General features: G+C 41.6%; 1 protein-coding gene across 3 annotated transcripts in view; it reads left to right on the forward strand.

The window, feature by feature from the left end:
- Positions 1-17,673, forward strand: part of PDS5A (PDS5 cohesin associated factor A) — a 77,495-nt gene extending 59,822 nt beyond the window's left edge. The window contains exons 25-33 of one of the 3 annotated variants that reach the window (XM_048509266.1): positions 196-400; positions 1,495-1,609; positions 3,216-3,348; positions 3,796-3,915; positions 6,163-6,225; positions 7,602-7,747; positions 10,351-10,456; positions 11,692-12,044; positions 15,832-16,487. In XM_048509266.1, coding sequence (XP_048365223.1) covers positions 196-400; positions 1,495-1,609; positions 3,216-3,348; positions 3,796-3,915; positions 6,163-6,225; positions 7,602-7,747; positions 10,351-10,456; positions 11,692-12,044; positions 15,832-16,027 — 1,437 coding nt within the window. In that variant the 3' untranslated portion in view covers positions 16,028-16,487. The other 2 variants (XM_048509267.1, XM_048509268.1) reach the window with 2 other exon arrangements.
- Positions 17,674-21,313: the final 3,640 nt, after the last annotated feature.

Here is a 21,313-nt window from a genome sequence, read left to right on the forward strand (position 1 = left end):
TAATCTGTATTCAGGAAAACGTGTTATTTCCCCTTTCTTGTGATGCACCATTCGTCTTGTGCCTGTCCTTGAGCATTACAAATTTTTCCACTCCGTGTAAAACATATTTTGAAGTGCGTTTTTACAGTTCCTTTTGATAGCAGATTTTAATTGCTCCATTTCACGTTTTTAACCGTTCTGTTTTTACTCTTACAGGATGAATGTTACCAGGTGAGGCAGATATTTGCTCAGAAGCTACATAAAGCACTGGTAAAATTACTGCTCCCATTGGAGTACATGGCAATTTTTGCATTGTGTGCCAAAGACCCTGTAAAGGAAAGGAGAGCACATGCAAGACAGTGCTTGCTAAAAAATATAAGTATACGGCGAGAGTACATTAAGCAGAATCCTATGGCCAATGGTTAGTAAACTTTCCTGGCAGTTCTCTCTCATGATATTTTTATTTCAAATACTACTGTGGGCACTCTCTCTTTCTGTGTGTGGGTATGTGTGTTTTTGGAAGCAGTTCTACGAAAAATAACGAGTTCATTTTGTAGGGTGTTTCTTAAAATAGGTGATAACTGTATTGCCTGCTTCTGCAATAGCAAAATTGTGAAGTTTCTGGGTCAGTTTGCATGTACTTAGTACGACAGGAAAGAGCCGCTCCCGAATACTCAGAACTGGTTAGTTCTTGTTAGACAACAACATAGTTTTACCCTGAGATCCAGGTTCAAAAACCCACTTTGCTCTGGAAGCTTGCTGGGTGACCTTGGGCCAGTCAGACCTACAACATAACCCAAATAAAAATAGGGTTTGGATTTATACCCTGCCTTTCACTCCTGTAAGGAGACGCAAGCCAGCTTACAAACTCCTTTTCCGTCATCTCCCCACAACAGACACCTTGGGAGACTGGTGGGCTCTGAGAGAGTTCTGAGAGAACTGGGACTAGCCCAAGGTCACTCAGCAGACTTCATGAGTAGGAGTGGGGAAACAAAACCAGTTCATTAGATAAAAGTCCACTGCTCATGGTAAGGGATGAGGAATCAAACCTGGTTCCCTAAATTAGAGTCGACAGCTCTTAACCGCTACCCCATGCTACAGGGTGGTTGTGAGGGCAAAAGGGAAGCAAGAAGAATGGTGTAATTTGCTGAAGGTCCCTATTGCCCAGAAAGGTGGAGCATGGAAAGGTAGAGTAAAATAAAAAATCTGAACTAGTAAGCTGTAGCTTGTACTGTCCTCCAAACTAGAACAGCCCTTGCTAGTCCATGACTTGAAGTTAGTCTGTTAGCCCAGATGAAGAGTGTAAATCATAGTTTGCCAGTTCCATTCAGCTAAAATGGTGAACTGATTTACTTGAAACAGGAAATAACTAATCAACTCAAAGCGCATGAAGGGGAATGGCAAGTGGTGTATGAGTACAAAATTCCTTTCCTTTTGAACCAACCTTTTGATGTTCAGTATGTCGTATATTTGTGATACATCGGTTGCTTATATAGCTCTTGTGCCTTGTTTCAGAAAAGCTTTTATCTCTGCTGCCTGAATATGTGGTACCATATATGATTCACTTGCTGGCTCATGATCCAGATTTCACAAAACCTCAAGATGTTGATCAGCTTCGTGATATCAAAGAGTATGTGTTGCTCTTTATTTGGCTAGTAAGAAAAATGGGTCTTTGGATCTTTCACTGATGTTTTGATGTGAAACATGCATTATGTTAGGAATGTCTCTGTAATCAATCAGAGCATTTATCCGGTGTCTTCCTACCTATCCCTTGTGCGTTCGTGTTTTGCAGCACTCTTCCTGTTCAGAACACCAAGGTTTCTATATATAATTACTGAGTAGTGTTCTTCCAAGGGCTGACCTGCCTGCCTTCAATAATAAAGCTGTATCAGATCTCTTCAGGGTGTTCTCTAGGTGGGAATTAACTTCTGAAAACTGTATATTAACAAGAGTGAGCACTCAATTGCAAGAGTGACTTCACTTTTACTTAACCCAAAAGCCTAAATATCAGGAGAAGTCATCACTAAGGTCCCTTCTGCACATGCAGAATAATTCACTTTCAGTCCACTTTCACAATTGTTTGCAAGTGGATTTTGCTATTCCGCACAGCTGCAAAGGGCATTGAAAGTGCATTATTCTGCATGTGTGAAAGGGGCCTAAATGGAGGACCTTTTTACTTTCATACCAGCCTTTTCTAATTTAGGATAGTCCTACTTCTTGCAAACCTCTCCTTTCTAAACTTTTAGGCCATATTTTCTTCTGGCCAAACACTTTCTTTGCAGTTAATTCCTTCTGTTTTCTCTCTTTACTACTGAGGTATGCTTTCTTTGGCTTCCTCCATTTCCCCTTAATAGAAAAATTCAATTTTTAAGAGCAGGGGTCCCCAATCTTTTTGAGCCTGAGGAACCACATTTTGAATTCTGACATGGCCTGGTGAACACAGTCACAAAATGGTTGCTGCAAGAAGTGAAATCAACTACAAAAGAGCTGCCACAGCTTAAGTTCAGTCACGCTTTGAAGATCCTTGTGCTGCCAGCATCTGCCAGAGATCTGCAACCTGCAGCTCTCCAGATGTTCATAGACTACAATTCCCATCAGCTCCTGCCACCATAGCCAATTCCCACCAGCCCCTGCCACCATGGCTGATGGGAATTGTAGTCCATGAACATCTGGAGAGTCGCAGATTGCAGACCCCTGTGCCAGTTCAACATTTTTAAAAATCTGCATAGCTAATCAGAAACCCTTGCTGGGAAAAAAGCCCAACTTGGGCCCACCCACTATCTAAAAACACTTGGTGGGTGCAACAGAAGGTGTTGGTGGGCACCACCACACCCACAAACATCATGTGGGGAACCCCTGGCTTAGAGCTCAAAGAATGCTTTCTGATAGCAGAAGGAGTATGCTGCCACAGGAGGTGGTGATGGCCACTAACCTGGATAGCTTTAAAAGGGGCTTGGACAGATTTATGGAGGAGAAGTCGATTTATGGCTACCAATCTTGATACTCTTTGATCTGAGATTGCAAATGCCTGAACAGTCCAGGTGCTCGGGAGCAACAGCCGCTGAAGGCCATTGCTTTCACATCCTGCAGGTGAGCTCCCAAAGGCACCTGGTGGGCCACTGCGAGTAGCAGAGAGCTGGACTAGATGGACTCTGGTCTGATCCAGCTGACTTGTTCTTATGTTCGAGTCAGGGTTGCAAATGAATTCTGATGTTTGGGTGCTTGTGTTCAATTAGGTGCCTATGGTTCATGCTGGAAGTCTTAATGACAAAGAACGAAAACAACAGCCATGCCTTCATGAAAAAGATGACTGAGAGCATCAGACTTACGCGGGATGCACAGTCTCCAGATGAGCCAAAGGTTAACGAGGTAAGAAATGCGGTGGAAGGGTTTTGAAGTCAGGCGTTGAAAAGATGTAAAACACTTCAAAGCAAGCATTCAACTTTAGAAGACAACTTTATTTATAAGCATTTCATGTTAGCAATCTCATACTTCTAGCAGAGTATAGTTGCCATATTTTAGCAGAGTATAGTTGCCAGGAAGCAGTGTTAATTTTTCCATAGATAAGGAGTAGTGTACTAGGCATAACATGAAAGTAGGAAACAGATCTTCAGTAGCCATCTAGCCTTTTTGTACAGCATATTATTCAGGATTTTAATATTTCTTATAAACCAAGATATGTATCATGACCTACGTGAGTATTTATTTATGCACACAAGAAGTCTAAAGAATTGTGTGCTAATGTTTCAACACAGTTTGCTCTCTTTTAAAGTGCAAATTAACCTCCATAAGTACCATTATCTCTCTTTCCTTCAGAAACTCTACACTGTCTGTGATGTGGCCCTGTGTGTAATCAACAGCAAAAGTGCATTATGTAATGCAGAGATTCCAAAGGATCCTGTATTGCCAACCAAATTTTTTACACAACCTGAAAAGGTAATTTCATTAAGTTTCCATTTCAGGAAGGTAATGGAAAACAATCTGAGACTGGATTTTCTAGTTTGGTAAAACTTTAAGTGTAGCAAGATTCAAAGAGATTGCGTCTCTTGGTTTTTATTAACTAAATGATTCAATTAGATAATTATTCCAAAGTTTTATTCTCTTCTCTCGAATGAAAGAAGAATGCTATAAACTTATTTGCAGTCATTTTGCTGGGGAGGGGGAGGGGGGTTTGAGTCTATTGGATCTTTATCTGTCATTTATTTTAAAAACATCAAATCTGAATGAGCATGTGTTGAACCTTCGAATTGCAGAAACTGCACAGGATGTTCAGCTTATCTTAATTAGACTGCAGTCCAGCTTTTTAAAAAAATCAGCAGCTTGAATTACTGCCCTTCTACTCCATTGCTAGCAGGAAAACTCATCGTCCAGCCTAACGAATAAGAAGCCATTTTTTGCTCTGAGTAAAACTAATCTTATAGGAAAGGCGTTTGGCTTGAGCTTTTTCAACATCTGTTCCTGTTCTTGCTAGCAAAATGTTGTCCCAGAAATTGTTTGAGAGATTTATTTACCTGAACATGTACCTTTAAAAATATTAGTAACTAGCAATAAATTCCACTGTATGAACAAATACAATACGAAAGCCTTCGAAAATACATCAGGCTTTAGAAAACTATTGGTGGGTTAATGGCGCCCACCAAGGGGGCCTACCTCTGCCGCTTTTCCTCCCTGATTAGCCCTGCAATTTACCACATATAACGAAAACCTAGCCTAATTATTTGGTGGAAAAAAGCTTACTTAAAGTTTCTCCCACCCCCTCCCCAGTCAGACTTTCCTAACTTTGCAAATGGACTGTTCTTTCTCAGATTCTCCTCTGCCCCCCACACACTCCCCTAACTTTGCAAACAGCTCTCTTTTCTCAGATTCCCCCCTACCGCCCACACACACACACACACACACACACTTTGCAGCTGGGCTCTTCTGGCTCAGCTGTGGCTTGACAGAGCTTGTCCTGTATTTCCAGACAGGAAGTTCTTCAGAGTTCACCACAGGGTCCTAATCCTGATAGGAAGAAGCATATTGGCTTCTTATAGGGTCCTTGCTCCTCTGGGAGGAGCTGAAATATGCGCTCTCCTGGATAGCTGAGGACTACCCTTCCAGCAGCCCTTGCTTTTTCTAGTTCATCATCAAAGCCACACTGCTCAGCTATACAGTAAAAGTTCTGATTGATTGAACCAGTCATGACCATACATGAGAGAAATGACTATGCAGAGAGTCTTTTGGTTTCTGAGACTGATAAGAAATTATTTGTAATCTCATGGTTTGGAAGTTTCTCTCAAGTCTTTTCAAAGGGCATTATGATGTTGAAATGCCATCTGCTCAACAGGAACATTTTTCCCTTATCTTAAAGTCTGTAATTAAGAAAAATGTTGAACATGTAATGATTGCCTGACAAACATTATCGATTTTGGTTAGCACCCTCCCCCCACCAAAGGACATTGTAGCTTTATGAAACACCTTGCCCTGTCTCAGTGAGATTTAGCATTCTCCTGTCCCCAGAGGAGAGCCTTGGCTACTGCAAGATGTAATGTCCTGCCATCAGCTCTGCTGGAGGGAAGATTTAAGAATATGGAACGTTCTAAAAGAGTTTGTTCATGTGATATGACTACGGTTGAATCACTTGACCATTCTCTGTTTCTATGCCCTAAATACAATAAGATACTCATGAAATACATGAATTCCATTTTCTTGCAATGTTCTCAGTGGCATGAGTGTTATAAGATACCCAATCTCCTGAACAGCTCTGATGTGCTCTTTTGTGAAACTGTTGCAAATTTTATACTGGAAATTAGTAATTTTAACTGTATTTCTTAACCTTGTTTTGTTTTAAAATTTTGTCCTGTTTTATATGCCAGTAAAGGCTTGTGTTGTTGGAGCATTCTCCTGTTCCCCAATTCACTCGGAATGTTTAAATCCCATGCAATATCCCATCACAGACTGCATTTGAAATTCATCTTCTTAAAATCAGCATCCGTTTGAGAAATAATGGGAAAAGTCATCTTGGGTTCCCCAAACTAGTTTCACACTTAGGTCCTGTTTTTGAATGAAAATTATATTTATTAGAAATTGCTGTTTAGTAGCACTAGTGCCAAGACTTGAAACACTTTCCGAATCTTTTTACTGAATCCTGGAGATATTGAAATTAACAAGAAGAAATAAATAATGTTTTTTTTTGTCCTGCAGGATTTTTGCAATGACAAGAATTATATTTCGGAAGAGACCAGAGTTCTTCTGTTAACAGGAAAGGTACTGTTAATCTTGTCAGAAGTGTTATGTGCAGCACATTTGATCAGACATGCGTCCACCAGTGATATGAGGTAGAACATTTCCCAAAATGACGCATTCTTGGGTGGAAAGTTTAATATCGTCTCCATTTATAGCTTCCAAGGACACAAATCAGTTGTGTTAGATGGGCTAGATGTGGGAAATGGGTCATGGACAAACCCCAGTAGATGTTCATAGTGTATTTGCCTTCTTTTGCTGACACTATTTAAATAGTTAAATTATTTACTCTGATTTTAATCAGAAAATTTCCCTATCCATGTTTTGCCAGAAAACCTTTAGCACTGATATAGTCACCTTGATTTCAGTGCAGACCTATATTCTTTTCTACCCAAAGATCAAAGTAGAAATCTAAATCCATCCACATTTGCTTCCTGGGTCTTATTTTTAGTTCATTGCCCCGTGGAGGTCCTGGTTCCTGCCTTGTTCTGTTCTGTCCCCCCCTTCAAATGAAAAAATAAAAAGCAAGGTGTGAGAGGGAGGCAGCATGGTCTTGCTTGTCTCAGCCCGATTGCCCTTTACATGTTCAGGAAGCAAGGAGGAGGGAGAGTGTACAATCTTGCTTGTCAGGCTGAGTTCTCAGCCCAACACGTAGGATCGCTCCCCAGTGTCTTGCTTCCCCAGCCCAGCCAGAGCTATTTTCACCCACAGAAATTACATTTTTACTTCTGCTGCACCATGGTTGACTGCACTTAGATCTTTGGGTGGGAAAGGAATTGCATAAGTTGATTATTGTGTCTTTGTTTCTGAAGTTTGCAGTGATGGAATAATTTTTTCGTTTGTACTTTAAATGTGCAAAAGTATCGTAAGGAGAAAACAATTTCTAAGTTTTCTTAGTAATTATTGGCTGCCACTTTTAGAATGACCTTTTTGTACTTTTTCTGCTCCCATGCTGAATGTCGAAGTGCAATTTAAATCTTTATTATAACGATGTTGCATAGTGTACACATCTTCACACTTGTCCGTTCTCGGAATGAAGTCTGAAGGTCAGTACTTCATAGAGCTATAATGCACCGTATGTGTGTCTCGTGTTTAACCACACGAAGACACAAATTATTCCAACAGCTTGTGAATTCTCAGGTGTTTACAGTAATTAATGGTGGCTTTTGCTGTCTGATTGTATCAGGTGAAAGTGTTTAATAGATTACGTCAACAGAGCAAGTTTATGTACTGAGACTGCAATCACACATGAATTTGGGATTTACTTTTGATGAACAAGTACTGTATTTCACTGTAAAATGATTATTTTTCACTACTGTCCAGAAGCGTTATAAAATCAGATGGTTAGACTGTACAATGAAGCTGTACACACGTAAATAAACGTACTTTGTGTATTTTAGCCAAAACCAGCTGGTGTGTTGGGTGCAGTAAATAAACCCCTTTCTGCAACTGGAAGAAGACCATATATTAGAAGTGCAGGATCAGAAACAGGAAGCAATAATAGCGTAAACTCAGAGCTGAACTCTTCTGCAGGAAACCGATCAAGGTATGCATAGCTTAGATTTTAAAAGCCATCTTTTCTCTTGTAGTGCATTCATTATAATTGCCTGGATAATTATCATTGTTTTATCCTTTTGAATGCCAGAATAGTCTATTTATTCCAGAGAGAAGTATGTAAACATTCCAAGGATTTGCTTAAAAAGCTAATTGCAGCATCTTGAAAAATGCTTGATTTGCTGTCCAATAATTCTGCAGGAAATACAGCTAGAGCAGTATAATTTTTCTATGGTCACATTAGATTATTTGAAAACAATTGTTTAGTGGTATGTTGGTGAATCGCCTAACTACACTAGATTATGTGCCTTAGGCAAAGTTCTAGTGGGAAGATCCACAAATCACTTATGAAGATGGTGCGGCCCCCTAGTACTGCCTCTTCCCTTCTTTTGCCTCCCCTTCTTCCACCCACCCACCCACACCTCCTTTTCCCTGTATGTGCTTCCTGCTGCCCACCTTCTCTTCTGCCTCTCCTTTCCATGCTGACATCCTCTCTCAATGTCCCTCTTCTTGCCAACTACTATCACTTCCCTGGTATTTCTGCTGCGTTCACATACTGCAGCATCACTACTGGGGTTGCTAGGCAATTCCCAAAATGGATGAGATCTCTCAACATAGCATCACAAAATCTGATTTTTTTCCGCTTGAGTTTTATATTTCCCTCAGTGTTTTTATTCAAATATTTGTTCAGATTTGGGGCTTCTTCTGGTTTTGTAGAGAAAAAATTTCCCCTATCTATACATGGTGCCATTGTGTGGATTTTTTGATCCATGCTTTTGGAGCATGGTTCAGAATTACATAGAAAACTTTTATAAGAAGAAGAAGTGTTCGGATTTATATCCCCCCTTTCTCTCCTGTAAGGAGACTCAAAGGGGCTTACAATCTCCTTTCCCTTCCCCCCTCACAACAAACACCCTGTGAGGTAGGTGGGGCTAAGAGAGCTCTGAAGAACTGTGATTTGTCCAAGGTCACCCAGCTGTGTTGGAGTGCACAAGCTACTCTAGTTCACCCGATAAGCCTCCACAGTTCAAATGGCAGAGCGGGGAATCAAACCTGGTTCCCCAGATGAGAGTGCACCTGCTCTTAACCACTACACCACGCTGACTCTCTAAATGCCTACATAACTTGAACACACAAAGGTGCCTTATACTGAATCAGACCATCAGTCTGTCGAGGTCAGTGTTGGCTACTCTGATCAGCCATGGCGTTCCCAAGGCCTCAGGCAGAGGTCTTTCACATCACCTACTATCTGTTCCTTTTAACTGGAGATCCTGGTGATAGAGCCCAGGACCTTCTACTTGCCAAGCAGCTGTTCTGCCACTGAATCACAGCCCACTGCACTGCAGTATGGATTATTACATGACTTGTAGTAACAGCTCCATAGTGATGGATGTTCTGGATGCCACGCTGTTGAGCACCTAATTTGTTGGAGTATTATTCTCAGTCCTTTATTGGGAACTGATCAGTTGATTCTTAATCCCAAACCCTAATTTTGAACCAAAACCTCTACATGGTCTTCTATGACCTCTGCATTTACTCCAATTTAGTGGGCCTGCCTGCTTAAAATGCAGTAAAAGCATATTCTCCAATTCATTTGTGACTGTTTGGGTGCAGAAAGCCCACCAATGCAACACTTTGTATTACGTAATGCCTTGAATGTTTTTTATATTGCAGTTATTCCTAAGGAGGCATAGGAAGGTGGATTGCCAATTGAAAACTTTTCTCAAGAAAAATATTTCACTCTGATTGTAGAATCTCAGACCACACTCATAGATTAAAGGCCTATTCAAGTTTATAGGGATTCTATAGTGTAGTGTTGCTATAGAAACTGAGTGCTTGCACCTGTAAAGTGCAACGGAATGTCCTAACCACACATGATTCAAGAGACAACTTTTGCTTCCAGTTTTTATATTTGCTGTGGTTGTGGAAGTGGTGAGTTTGTGAAATGAAAAACTGCACCGACAGTGGCTCAGAAGTGGATATATTCAAGCCTTTTGAACTTGCTGAGCTGAAATGCATCTAATTCTCAGCTGTACTATGGTGTAAGTAAAGTATGGTGTAGTGCAGGGGTCTGCAACCTGCAGCTCTCCAGATGTTCATGGACTACAATTCCCATCAGCCCCTGCCAGCATGGCCAATTGGCCATGCTGACAGAGGCTGATGGGAATTGTAGTCCATGAACATCTGGAGAGCCGCAGGTTGCAGACCCCTGGTGTAGTGGTTGGACTTGGCTAGACCTGAGGAACTTTGGGTTCAAATCTCCACTTGCCATGTATGAACCAACTTTGTGTATTGGGCCATTTGATTTCTCTCAGCTTACCCTACTTTACAAGATGGTTGTGAGGATGAAATGATAAAAGAGAGAACTATATATGCCTTACTTTGTTTTTATTAAATAAAAAACTCATAAATATATAAAATTGCTAATTCGTGAGTTCTATGTCCAGATTTTGGAGTTGTTAGAACTAGGATTTTCAAATTCCAGTGTATCTTTCCCTTATTTAATTAGCTAGTTGTACTGAAATAGGAAGAAGATCTTACAAGGCTTTCTAATAAAAGCAGATATATCCTGACTTGTGTTGATTCCTCCAACAGAGAGCAGAGCTCAGACATATCAGAAATTGGCGTCAGTGAAAATGATGAAAATCCAGTCAGACTTATTTCTGTAACTCCAGCAAAAATAGAACCTGTTAAGAACAAGGTATGAGGTGCTTTAAAAGATATCTAAGAATTGCTGCCTAATACTTTATGCAACTACTATATTTGCTTTGCCATCCAAAGTAAACAAACTCCTGATTAATAATGCTGTTTTTTCTGATGAATAGAAAAAAAGTAGCTGACTGAAGCCAGAATTACCTTAATTACCAATATCTCCTGAGCAAGGAAAAGCCCTGAAGTGTTTGCTAAAGAGGGGCAGGGTAACAGAGATTCATCTGGTGGTCTTCGTGTGCTGTCCCATATTGGGTCTGAGTGTGCGCAGGCCTGATACGGAGAGATTTTTACAAGCTTTCCAGAAAGATCTGCAATGCTAAGTGCCCTATCCCCCTCCCATCGAGGGCAGAGCTGGCCTTTCCCACCCGAACGATCATGTGATAAAGAGTGGGGAGAGCAGCTGTCCCTCAGTTCTTCTTCTCCCGCTGCAAAGAACTAACATCTTTTGCGGATCTTCATGCCTGTGAGGAAAATTTTCTTTCTTCATGGACCCATTGCTGTTCTTTTTAATCATGGATGACAAGGGGCTTGCCTTGTTTAAGAAGTACAATTCGTGCAGGGGTAAAATGACCCAAAATGATGGCCACATGTGCCTCTTCATAAAGTTCAAACACAGTTCTTTTCTGTCACCACCTATCCAGATCTGATTGACAGCATTAAAATAAACTGTTCTGGGAAAGGCCTAGCTGTGGAGGTGAGAATATCCTACTTGCAACAGTAGATCTCCATATTGCAGTGCTTACAAGTTGGTTATTATAGTTGCTCTTGGAAATATGCTCCAGGGGACTTCCGGTGGAATGGCTTTTCACTGTAGTTGAGCCACCTAGTGCTCCCAGACTACACATTGCTAACAGAGGCTATTTTACCGGCTATAGAAAAGTTTTTCTTAGCTCTCACCTCCCCAGGTGCTGGGGACCCTAAAATGTGACAGGTGGACTTCAGAAGTCTACCAGTTCTGGAAAAATCTAGAATCAGCATTGTGAGTGAGCTGTTGAGCTCTCAGAAACAGCCTCCCTTCATCCTCCCCCTTTTCTTTGTTTTTTTTCCTCATTAGCCTTTCTCTCCTTTTCTTATCATTTCCCATTTTTAATCTTTTTTGCTTTTTTAATAACAAGTGGAAATAAGCTTCTGAAACACTTCAAAGCTTTTGAAGCAGGTATAATTGCCATATGTCCTTCTGGGATTCAAGTGGCCAGAGACTAATAATTCAATTTCTTTTTCTAGGAGATGAATTCCGATCAGGCGACACAAGGGAACGTTAGCACTGAGCGAGGGAAAAAAAGAACCACAGCGGCAGCTGGAGCAGAGAATATTCATCAAAAGACAGAAGAAAAGAAAACAGACGAGATGGGACAGTCTGCCCCTCCCAAACCCCGGAGAGGGCGTCCTCCCAAGTCTGAATCTCAGGGCACCACAGCAAAAAACGCTGAAGCTAGTAAGCCATCTGGCAGGGGACGGAAAAGAGCAGCGCCAAGTCAAGAAGGTCCAGGGGGGTTAGAGGCAAGTAATGCCAAAGCACCAAAACAGGAAGCAGCAAAAAAAGCAGTACCAGCACAGAGACAGATTGACCTACAAAGGTAAAAAAACCCACACAACTCTGAGAATTGTTCCTATATGTGGAAAAACATCAGTATCCAGAGCCATTTACCTTTAACCTTTGGTGTTAAATGAGGCCTAAGCAGAGTGTGTTGCCCTTGGTGGTTACCCCATGGCAATCTTGAGTTTTGTTGGGTAATAATTTGGAAAGGTGCAGATGGGATTTGCAGCTCTAGAAGCAGCCTAGGTTAAAATCTTGGTTTTGAAAGAACTTCATGGCCTGACTCCACTATTAGCTCTTACCCCCTTACTTCTCCTGTTGACTTTTACCTGTTCCTGTTCCTGCTCAACCCATCATTACAAGCGTAGTCCTTGCCACAGTTCCAAATTCTTTTGAAAGCAGATATGTAATTCTACGTATGCAATTTATCAATCTGTAATCATTGCAAATAACAAACAGAACAAGTCCATGGAAAGCAATTGTGTCTGTTCCCTTTTCTATTTGCAGCCCTCTCCCCCAAACCTGCATTCATGTTTTGTCGAAGGCTTTCACAGCCAGATTCAATTGCTTGTTGGGGTTTTTTTGGGCTGTGTGGCCGTGGTCTGGTAGATCTTGTTCCTAACGTTTTGCCTGCATCTGTGGCTGGCATCTTCAGAGGTGTAACACAGAGAGAAGTCTGTGCATAACTGTGTGTAACAGACTTCTCTCTGTGATACACCTCTGAAGATGCCGACCACAGATGCAGACGAAACGTTAGGAACAAGATCTACCAGACCACGGCCACACATCCCGAAAAACCCACAACAACCAGTGCATTCATGTTATTTCTATAGGTCTCTGACCTTCAGGAGTGACTTTGTGAAAGTTCAGGTAGCTACAATAGGAAAAGGGAACATGACAACAATCCTTACAAACTCCTCCCAATTGAAAACTGTTTGGGTCTCTGTCTATTTATTTATTTATCATTTAGATTTTTATACCGCCCTATCCCCAAGGGGCTCCGGGCGGTGTACAACAAAACTAATACAAAATCAGGTTCGGGAGCAAACTAGCACAGTTATGTAATTTTTTGACAGAAACATGCGGCCTTCAGTGTGCAGTTTGTGGAGAATATTCTCATGTGGTATCCTAAACAGCTGTATACAAATTTTTGTTCCTCTCAGGCTAACACTGAATTGACTCCTGAGGCTGCTGAATGGAAGTTGCTCATGAAGTCAGATCTTCCCGTTCATGAACAGTGCAGCAATGGGGGTCGGGGGACGCTGTCAGTCAGAAAAGACCAGGGTCGGGGTGGGGGAAGTGCAGTGGGGTAAGATTTTCATTACCATCGGAGCAAGATGGTAGCAGTTTTGACCAATTCCTTGTCCTGATTGCTGCCTCCCATCCCCCACATAGCAGCACTTTTTAGTATGTGGAATCACTGAGGATTACTGTGGGACAGGGTGGCAGAGAAAGAACCATGAGCACGTTCAGCTGCCATGACAGTAGGACCCAACCTATTGTATGCAGGTGGGCAAGCTGAAAGAGAACTTACATGTGAATGCAGTGCGTTTGTTCTGGCCACTAACCGCTACTGATGAGTGTAGTGAAGGTGGGAAGTTGTTCTTCGTGATTTGCGCTGATCGAATCAAAATGGGAAAGAGAGCAGCCATGTGAACTGTTCCTTCCCTTTCAGATTAGGGCTAGACTACTGGAGGCTCCTTGAAATCCCTGAGGTTCTCTCCAGTTCCTCTGGGATAGACTTCCATTCCTTTCTCCCATTCAGTTTGAGACCCAATTTACTTGACGTAGTTAGAAACTTTGGCAGATTTGTCCCCATATTAACCTCAACAGTTTCCTGCTCTTTGCCTCTGTCTTGGCCTCTACACAGGAAACGGCTGCATAAAAGGAAGGTTGCCAAACACACTTATTTCTGTTCATACTTGAAATTTTCATGTGAGTCAGTGTCCTTTGCTCTTTGATTTCCATTGGTTACCAAAGGTTACTGTCTTCCTTCTGCTGGCAAAGCCTCCCTCTGAGTTCTTTGTAGTGTGCTGTAGACTTGGGGGTGGCGGGTGGAATTTTCAGGTGGTCTTAAAAAACAATCCTGCATCCTTCAATTGCATGCAAAAAATTCAGGGTTCCTTCGATGTGTTGGTGGGAGGAGGAGGACTTTCTTTCCTGGCAGCAATTCCTCTGTGGTGATAAGATCTGTACAGCATCATGGGATTAGCATAGCTCTCTCCTGCAGCCCAGCATGTAGGCCTGTGCCAAAGTTGCTGGTCCTTTAGCCTTTGTTAATTCAAAATGTCCTATCAGAAATCGGTGGCTAACCATGGAGCTGGAAGGAAGGATATTTGATTTTGGCTGGTAAGCAGCAGAACAGTAGATGCTTGTCTAGAAGTCTTCATCTGGCACTTAGTCAGAACACTGTTACCCTCTTGCAAAACCGTGGAGGGTTTGCTTGGATGCTTGTTCAATATTAAATACCAAACCCTGTCAAGTATTCCCAAATGCAGTTCTCTGCAGGTGCCAGAGGACTCTGAAATGGCCAGGTTACTGGCAATCACAAATAGCAACTAGTTATCAAGGAGGAGGAGCCATATGTTGTGGGGGGCGGTCTCCGTGCGCTTTGTGGCAAGCTGCTCTTGAAATGAGTGGTGGTGTTCAAATACAGTTTGAAATCCAGTTGGGCTTGTGCAAGTCCTTGAGCCACCAGCCATGCTTTATACTCTATTAGGAGCTTGATGAGAGCCAGCATGGTGAAGTGTCAGACTGGGCCAGATTCAAATCCTGTGCCCTGGATGCTTGCTGGGTGACCCTGGGCCAGTCGCACACTCTCAGCCCAAACCCTGGATGGGATTTTGCAAACCACAAACCCCATGGGGTTACCATAAGTCAACTGTGACTTGCTGGCCAAAAAAAAAAAAGGAGTTTGATAAACCCTGTAGGGAGAGTGGGGTTCTTTCTCTTTTGTGGGGTCAGGCGGTAAAGACGGGGGTTTCTTACGTTTCTGGTGGGATAAATGTATGGCTGTTGGGTTGTATTTGACTTTTGGCTCACAAGTTGGGTTGTGTTACAATATCTTGGATGTGTGTCAGGTAGCTTTATGGATCCCAGTCCCAAGACTGAAGAGCTATTTCTTGAGTCTGGTTTCTAGCAATATATGATATTGTAACATTTCCTTCAGGGAAGATTTCTAGCTGATTTGGCTTCTTTAAACTCAACATCTATTTAACAGCAGGAATGATCCAAATAAGTATGCAGGGTTTTTTAAAAAACAAACAACAACCTATAATATTTTATTCAGATTTGTAGCATACATTTGGTAGCTGTAGACCAGGGGTGTCAAATTCATTTGTTACGAGGGCTGGATATGACACAAATGTGACTTGGTCAGGCCAGGCCCCGAGGCAGGAGGGGAGGGCTGCCTCAGCTGGCCCCAGAACAGCACTGGGGGGCGGGAGCCTGGACTGCCTTGAGAGGGCTGATCCGGACCGTGAGCCAGCTTAGCTAACCACCCCCCTCTTGCTCCGAATGAACTCACCAGGCTGGATGGGGAGCGGGGCTGGGGGGATTTCCTCATTTGGCTTGGAGGCCTGATAAACCCCCTCAAGGGGCCAGATCCATCTCCTGGGCCGCATGTTTGACACCCCTGCTCTACCTCATTTCTCCTCCCTTTCAAACATGATGTAAGAAAAAAATAATAATGGCAACTCAATGTAACTTTGATTTTGAAAAGCAGAGCTATGACCTCGTTCCCCTGCAAGGGTAGTAGCCCAGTTCTTAGACTGATGTAGTTAGAAATTTGACTCCCAAATGATATTCCCATTCTAACATTTTTTCAGAAGCCAGGTCCTGGGAAGTGATGGAGACTCAGTATTGGAGATAGAATCAAGTCCCGGATATTCTCCCAGTGCAGTGGATCTTTTTAAACTTTGTGAGAGCAGCCAGGAAGACACTGAGGATACAGAGCTAACAGAGGGAGGCTTCCTGAAGGTGCAGCAGGCAGCTTATACAGGGCTCCGTTGTGGATTTGTATAATTGTGGGTGCTGGAAGGAGGTGGTGGCACTCTCACGTGTTCTGGAAAGGGTTGATGTGTGGACAGTGGCTGCATCTGAGTAAATTTGGTTAAGCTAGAACGTTGAATTTGATAATGCAGCAATACACGATACTCACCTATATCTAGCTGTTTTAAATAAACTTATTAAAGAAACTTGACTACGACGCCACTGAAGATAAATTTCTAGACTCCAAAGGAAGCATCTTTATGATCACATCTGATTTAAATGAAAAGAATGCTTCCCTCCTCCTTTGTGAAATGATAGCTGAGTTTACTGTGAAAACAAATTGCCTGTGTTCAGTGAGATTTGGATTAGGTCCCTAATTTCTGCAGCACTGATACCACTGAAAACCAGTTGATTATATGAAATTCAAGGTGCAGCTGAGCAGGAGAAATGTTGCTTTGGCTTGGGTAAACTTTAGCACTTCCTAAAACTTTCATTTTTCTTCTCCACAAGGTAAAAAGAAAAAGAAAACTTGCTCACAAGGGGAGGAAAGGAGGGCCCAATCAAGGTGTGCCCCAAGCTTCTGCAAAAACCAAGAAACTTCCTATATAGGAACTGAAAATATTTCAACACTTGGCTTTCAGCTCTGAAGACAGAAGGAAAACTCTGCTTCCCTTTCAGTTGAAATTAATCTGCAGAAACTCTTGAGAAACAGAGAGAGGCTAAAAGCATCTGTACTTATTTCCCCAGAGACTTTTTTTATGAAAAGTCAATAATTAAGCAAATTGCTTAACACTTGATTCCAGTTCCTGCATATCTGGAGTTTAAAAGTGTTTTACCCCATTAATTTTCATGCTGCATTTTTTTAAAGAAAGTCAGAAGAAGGTCCTTACGGCAACGTTGAAAATTCTCAGACCTAGAACCAGATATTGCCCATCTTTTTGTGAGGAGAAAGTTGAAGCCTACTGAAACCGGTTTTAAACGAATACCCAAGGAAGATGCCCGAATCTTGTTTGCTTTAATTTTGGAGACTCTTCTGTATAATTCTTTCAACCTATCTACTTTCCAGCAAAAATAAGGTGTACAGATTTTGGTTTCTGCTATGAAATGTCACATAGTGGCAGTTTTTATACATGTTGCTTTCTGACTTTTTATCAGAGTGGGAGAGTAATCACTTGATGATTGATTTGCAAGTAGACATTTCATTTTTTAAAAATTTCCCCCTCTGTTTTAGTTTAATATAATTTGCAATAAATGTACATATTGTTGTTTGTTTTATAAAAACATATATCACTTCTAAGTGGGTTTACTCCTGTGGTTCTGTTGGAATATTCTAAATTTTAATGGAGTAAAGACTGCCCGGTATTTGATTTTATAATGTTTGTCACCAGATTTTTATTATTGATGTAAAAAAATCAATTTTTAAAAATAGTTGGGCTTCGGCAGCTTTGTAAGGAACGTTTGGAAATGTTTAGGATTGTTCTCAATTTTAAGCATTGTGCTGATTGAAAATAAGTCTGTTTCATGTTTTTGTCTTCCTGTCCCAGCTCATTTTTAAAGTTTCGTTTAGAAGACCGTTGCATCAATATTAATTTTCCAGGCATTGTTCAGCATACTGTGTACACTTTTATGTACACATTATCATATTTAAGTTTGTTGCATAAAATAAATGCTTCTAGGTGTCCTGTGGTATCATTTTGCTTACCTCTCTGTAGAATGATTGCATTGCCTTCTACTTCACAGCATTTCTACATATTCAAGGCTGGGGAACTCCCCAGAACTTAAAAGCTAACCCTGACACCTACTCTTGACACTCACCCAGTCTCTTTGCAAAGCATGAGTGTTAAATGTAGGTACTCTAAACATTTTTCTCCAGCTGGATCCTTTTTTTTTTAAAGGTTTATTAGGATTAAAATAAGTACATGTTATATAAATATGTTACAATGAATAACTACGTAAGGCAAGAGAGAAGAGAGAAGAAAGAAAAGAAAAAGAAAAAACACAGTAAATCTTGATATTTAACATCTTTCCTACTTTCCAACACTTTTCCTAACTTAAATTTGTACAAATTAGTTCCAGCTGGATCCTAAAGGGCTTCGGTGCATCGAATTAAGTGACCAGAGCACATTTTTGTCGCTGAAAATTTTGTTATATATGCTTTGTGGAGTACATTTTCTCTTTTCTCTCACTGAGAACCTAAAAGTGCTGGTTCTTTGTTGGAGAAGCTGACTCCAACAGCCCTCAATAAAGGTTGGTTGTAGATCACCCGATCTACATTTTATTCTTGTTCTCATAAAGCTTACTGAATTGAATGTGTGCTGGATTCTTTGATGGAGTTTATCTCAACTTGAAAATAGGGCATAAAAATAGGACTTCAAAAAAAATGTGAGTGTGTTTTGAGTGTTTTGCACTTGTACAGGAATTTGGTATCAAGTTCAGTTTAACATTCTAAGAATCTTGGCTTTCATTTAAAAAAAACCCTCAATTTCTGTTTCTTGTGATGGGTTAAAATTAGGGCTAAGTTGATCTGGCACAGGTCTTGCCATTCACTTGTAAGATGGTGAACCTCAGTAGACTCAGGAGGGACCAAGACTCCATCAGAATAAAATCAGCAGTCCAGGAACAGGTAAGGTTCTCAGTGACATCTTCATTGGTCCCAACGATCCGTGGTCATACCTCTGTAGCTGCCGGTCATCCCCAGGCATGCAATATTATGGAGTCTAGTCCAGAAGTTTGCCCCTACCCGAGAGTCTCATGCCCACTCACCTACAAGCCCTCACCTAGCCTGTCCACAATGAAACAAATGTCCTGAGGCAGTACTTGTGCAGTTTCTTTCAGCTGTCAACATTCAACACAGCAGTAATCGAACACAGACTAACTCTGGGCAAAGAAATCCAGCAGATCAGATAGATTTGGATCAAATAGGGAGTTTCAGATCCGTCACCTCCTGCACCTCAAGCCATATTCAACACGGGAAACCAAGAAATCAGTGAGAAAAGTTCACCAGTCGTTGAGACTTACTTCTTTCACACCCGTCCCCAGGACATGGTTATATCTGAAAATGGCCAAAGCTGTTGGCCCCTCCAGGAGTGGAATGTGATTCTCGCCAAGCTGGCTGGCAAGGGACACTGCAATGGCATTTGCTTTGATGAAGAGGGATGGCGTTGGAATGGGATTCCTAAAACTAGAACATTGGGCTGTATCTCGCCTTAAATCAGAGTATCAGTTATTAGAAAGTTTTAGTCTTGAATAAAGTGACCTTGAAAAAGGGGAGGGAATAGAGTGGAGGGGCTGATGGAGGTAACCGAAGGGCATGCTAGATCCAGATGAGAACTTCTTCCTTGAGTGTCTGTTTGTTGATCTTATACCTGTATTGCTTTGAAGTTGTTGCAGGAGCCAGTTCTGAGCTTTAAAATTAGAATAAACGCCCATAATTGCTGAGAACACCCATGGATTGGTGGTCAGCAAAAATGGACTCTTGTCCAGTGTGCTGTATATTCAATAGAACTTGAATCCCAGTAGCTTTCTAGAAATTAAATACTGCCACTACCCAAATGCCTTCATCTGACTTTCTGATTAGTAGTTGTCAGAAACCTTGTAAAACTCTTGAGGGGAGCAGTATCAGAAGTGGTGTTTCCAGAGGCTGGGTTTGGAAAGTCCTGGGCTAGTAATGGTTAGGACTCAAAGTGCCTTTAAAGAAAGATCAAGCTGCACATAGAGGTGATACAATACTGTTATGACACACACGCTGCATGCAGAGAAATGAATTAACTTTGCTATAGGATTCAAAAATTGTTCTAATAATCTACTGAGTGGTATTAATACCAGCTATGGCATGAAGCTTGAACAATTGCAGGAGCTTATAATTCCAGATTTAAAGAATCATTCTTTTGGGGTGTTGTGTGGTTTCTCCATTGAGCAAGATGACATCTGGGTTATTGTCAGCTACCATTCAGGAAGGCAGGGGTTAAATCAATTGCTCAATGGAGAAGTCTCCTTCACAGGTAAGACCAATGTTATTTCTGGGCTGTATGGCCGTGTTCTAGTAGCATTTTCTCCTGACGTTGCACCTGCAGAGGATCAGAGGATCATGAAGAGGCCAGCCACAGATGCAGGCGAAATGTCAGGATAAAATGCTACTATGGCCATACAACCTGGAAACCACACAACACCCTAGTGTTTCCAACCGTGAAAGCCTTCGACGGTATATCATTCTTTTTAACGGCATTATTACATTTGTGAACTAAAAAGAATTAGACCGTTCTTGTGCTGGGCATAGCAAATAGACATTTCTGGGGTTGTCTTCCCAGCACAGCATGCTCTCCTGCTAGTGCAGTAGCTTTGATGCTGGTGAAAGTGGGCAAGAGACATGAATGTGGCTGACCTACGTGCAGAAAAATATGGAGGCAAGCTCCCTTCTCTCCAACATTCTCCCTTGTAAGAGGGGACATACACAAAGGATAGATTGGAAAGATTGCGTTGATTTCCCCCAGATCACTGGTACCCCTTGAAAAAGTCAACCTGAACGGCGTGGATTGTGTGCATATTCTTTTAATCCTGTGTTAGCAAGCAAACATTTTATGCCTTCTGACCATAAAATAAATAACTGAATAGGACGTTATCTTTGCCTCCTAGGGACTGGTCCAGAGGCAGTATGACTCTACAATCCCATTGCAGTGTCAAAATCCATCTTGCTGAGATAAAGGGGCTCTTGAGGACTAGCATTCCAGCTTCTCAAGGTAGGTATGTGTCAGAAATCCTAAAATCTGCTAATGCTCATGAGTACCACTCAGACTATCTGGGATCTTCGACCCCTAGAGAGTTAGCTGTTTGCTTCCATTTCACATTGGATCAGCCTGGCCAACTTAATCCTTTATGATGAACAATCCCAGTTTAGGCTGTCTATTTGTCATGGATGTTCAGAGCCAGCGCTGGGAGCTTGATGGAATTGGGATTATATTGTATATGGCTGTGATTGATGAATAGCCTCTGACATCAGAGTTGGGGAATCCATTGCCATTCTTAAAAAGACAGCTGATTTAGGTCTAACTCTATTTAACATAAATATCTGGACATTTTGAATTCTCCCATTTTTAATCTTCAGTTGAAACTGGATCCACAGGAAGTTGGGTATGGATTAAGGGCTCCTTCAACATCTTGTTAGTACAAGGAACTGCATATATTCCAAGGAACCAGCTACAGTTTAGGTAACATGGCCAGTTTAACTCAATTGTGTTGTATTTCATTTGTATATGTCTGTTGTTGCTGGGCATTTCATCCTGTATTTTGTTTGCCTTTTCCTACCCCCTTCTGAATCCAATC

Source organism: Sphaerodactylus townsendi, linkage group LG10 (genome assembly GCF_021028975.2).
Source record: "Sphaerodactylus townsendi isolate TG3544 linkage group LG10, MPM_Stown_v2.3, whole genome shotgun sequence".
NCBI classification, from domain to species: Eukaryota; Metazoa; Chordata; class Lepidosauria; order Squamata; family Sphaerodactylidae; genus Sphaerodactylus; species Sphaerodactylus townsendi.